Source organism: Pteropus alecto, unplaced genomic scaffold, assembly GCF_000325575.1.
Source record: "Pteropus alecto unplaced genomic scaffold, ASM32557v1 scaffold639, whole genome shotgun sequence".
NCBI lineage: Eukaryota > Metazoa > Chordata > Mammalia > Chiroptera > Pteropodidae > Pteropus > Pteropus alecto.
The window spans coordinates 66,579-69,859 of NW_006442122.1; the positions used below are offsets into that span (position 1 = coordinate 66,579).

The 3,281-nt window shown below is 34.0% G+C and overlaps 1 protein-coding gene across 1 annotated transcript; it reads right to left on the reverse strand.

Annotated features, from left to right (window-relative positions):
• Positions 1–2,800: 2,800 nt before the first annotated feature.
• LOC102882086 (olfactory receptor 5F1) lies at positions 2,801–3,277 on the reverse strand. The gene has a single exon (XM_006920776.1). It carries the CDS (start codon positions 3,275–3,277, stop codon positions 2,801–2,803), a length of 477 nt encoding a protein of 158 aa, XP_006920838.1.
• Between the last annotated feature and the right edge of the window lie 4 nt (positions 3,278–3,281).

Genomic DNA, 3,281 nt, shown 5'->3' on the forward strand with positions numbered 1-3,281 from the left:
TGGAGATGAATGAGATTACTACTTCATTTTATCTTTGAATTAGCTTTTAAAATTATTGCTTAAAATATGTATGTCTTTCCATTTTTTATAGACTCTTGAAAATTACATTGCCTGTTATTTTACACTTAAACTAAATCCAAAATTTCTTTGATATAGTAATAGCACATTGCACACATTGTTTCTGCCTAAATGGAGGACTCCATCTATTCATGATTTTTTTATTGTTTTTGGATTTCTGTGATTCTTAAATATTGATTCTTTAACTACTTCCATCTCGTTGGCTTATTTTTATAATATTGTAACATTCGCAGGTTTTGTGAGCTATTGTCTATTTGGCCTCATCTAGTAACAGATGAAAATATTGACTAAAACATACTTAAAATGGATACATTTCAATTTCATTAATTTTAATAAATAAATTACATAAAAAACATCGAATAAGGCAAAACTTTAATTGATATGTGTATATTTGGGGAATGTAGTAACATTAAATATTCAAGTAAAATAAAAGACCAGGAATATTAGAAAACCAGAAAACAATGGTGGTTGCATAGCAAAGAAGCAAAAAATATTACATTCATTGGGGATGGTTTAATAAATATTGTCAGGTAAGAAAAGAATGATAAAATCACATTCAATATAAAAATTAGAAGTCTATTAATACTTTTACAATTTAAATTTCTTTTGAGTTAAATAAAGTGAAAAATATTTGGAACATTTTTGACACAAATACATTGAACAATAAGCAAAAATATGATAATTAAAAATAACAATTAAAAATTGTTACAGGTAATGTTGGATTTATATAATCGCAATTTACATATGAAGCCTATATTCAATAAATTAAAAAGTAGCAAAATCATTAGTGATAATAGTTATCAAAGTTGAAAATATTTGTAGATTTTGTATAAGAGATTAATTATTTTTTGAGGTTTTTTTTTTTATAGTGACATTGGCTAACAAAATTCTGTGTTTCAAGTGTACAGTTCAATCATAAGTCATATATATATATCACGTTGTATGTTCACTGCCCATAGATTTCTCTTTGTCACCCCATATTTGAAACCTATTACCTCATGTACCAGCTCCCACCCCACACCCGCTAGTAACCACTGTCCATGTCCATGAGTCTCTTTTTGTCATGTTGGTTTGTTGCTTTTAGGTTTATATCCCATATATACATAAGTGATATCATGTGGTTTTCAACTTTTTCTGTGTGGCTTTTTTCACTTAGCATGATCATCTCAAGGTCCATTCATGAGACTAATTAAATGTAGAAGAGCTGAACTCGAGAGCAGAGGACAGGGCTCAAATTACGAAGTGTCTAAAACCCCAAATCTCAGAATAACTGGATTCATCTCTCAAACATTGTTTCTATTTGTGTTTTACTGCAAATTAAAGCATTTAATGAAAGGAATATAACATTAGTATTTCTGAGTGAAACATCTTGTTTTCATGTATGATTTCATTAACTACTTAAGACAGAGAAAGCGGAAAGCATGCAGCCAACAGCCGCCACCTGGTGCATAAGAAGCAGGCAGGCTAAGCAGGGAAAAAGCAAGGGAGAACAACCTGGCCGTTCTATCTCAGGCCTCCAGGGCCAGGCAACTACTGCAAACTGTGGGCTGAGAGCATGGCCCACGGATGCTCAGACACCACCGATACCTTCACGAATATCCTTTTTGCCTAAATCACCTACATGTACCATTGAGGTCATTATTGAATAGTCAAGTTGGATGACCTCTTTGTGTCAAAGCATAAGTTTGCTATGCCACATTTCAGATGACTTATACATCGTAGGTTCTATCAAGTGTGACTTCAGTGACAAGGGTAAGGAAAGGGACATGGGAAATTTCACTCCAGAAACTGTAAATGTGGCTGTGTCCTTAGCAAGGCCTGACTCCCACTCAGTTCTTTCAGGGTTCTACTAAGCCAATTTCCTGTCTACCTTCATATTAATAATGCTTCCCTTTAATATTAAGATGTCTCATTGATTTTCATTGAAAATTGTTAGAAGATGTTTATACTCAGGATATCTAGGAGCCTATTTTAAAGAATATGTGTCAGATTCATCCATTGAAATCTTCATGCCCTGACCTCTATAGCAGCCAATTATGTGTGCACATGGATTGCGTGTGTGTACCATTCTTCTAGAGACAAAGTTAGAGAAATGGAAAACTTTCAGGAGAAGAGAAGTGTGTGAGAGAAATGTTATAATTGGTACATTCTAATGAGGCCACAACTATCTTGATAGCACACTTTTGAACAAACTCACCCTTATTCTTTAAAGAATATGTATGTGAAAATGGGAACTAAGAGAAATTAAAGCTGGGAATTTTACAGTAGCAATTAAAACTAAAGTTCTTAAATTTAAAATTATCATCTTAGGAGATCATTTAATAATTAAAAGTGGTTATCTATTTTTAATTTAACACATTGTGACATAAGCAAAAATAACAATCACTTACAAACTATAAATCATGGAAAGGAATGTATGAGGATACTACAAGTAACTTCAATGGCTAGTTTCATATGATATTATGAATTTTTTCTCTAAACAGTCAATGTCTTCCTTTTCATAGGCAAGATGTTATTACAAATAAGCATCTTTTCTTAAGACCTACTGAAGATGTAGAATGATGATATGAAGGTCTCATTGTCTCATATAAGTTTGATCATTTACTTGGGTATTACAGAACATGATTACTTAGCAAATATTCCAATATAAAACCGTTGACTTGAACGACACTTTGAAAGTTCATTAAATACTCTATCTAGTTTAGAAAATTTAACAAAATAATCACAGAAATGAAGAAATCCTTTTCCTGGTAATTACATCCCAAAAAGCCGCTTTTACTTCCTTATTCCTGAGGCTGTAGATCAGAGGATTTAACATGGGGATCACCACTGTGTAGAACACAGAAGCCACTTTGTCCTGACTTAGGGAGTAGCTGGAACTGGGTCTCAGATAAGTATAGATGGCAGTGGAATAGAACAGAGTTATAGCTGTCAGGTGAGAGGCACACGTCGAGACCGCTTTGCGCCTCCCCTCCCCTGAATGCATGCGAAAGATGGAGAAGAGAACGTAAGAATAGGAGGTGAGGATGACCAGCAGAGCCCCGATCATATTCACACCAGCAAAAGTGGAAAAGATGCTTTCATTTAGCCGTGTGTCAGAACATGAGAGCTTAAAAAGTGGAGGGCTGTCACAGAAGAAGTGGTGGATGACATTGGAACCACAGAATGGCAAGCTGCTTACATAACTTGTGTTTACCATGGGG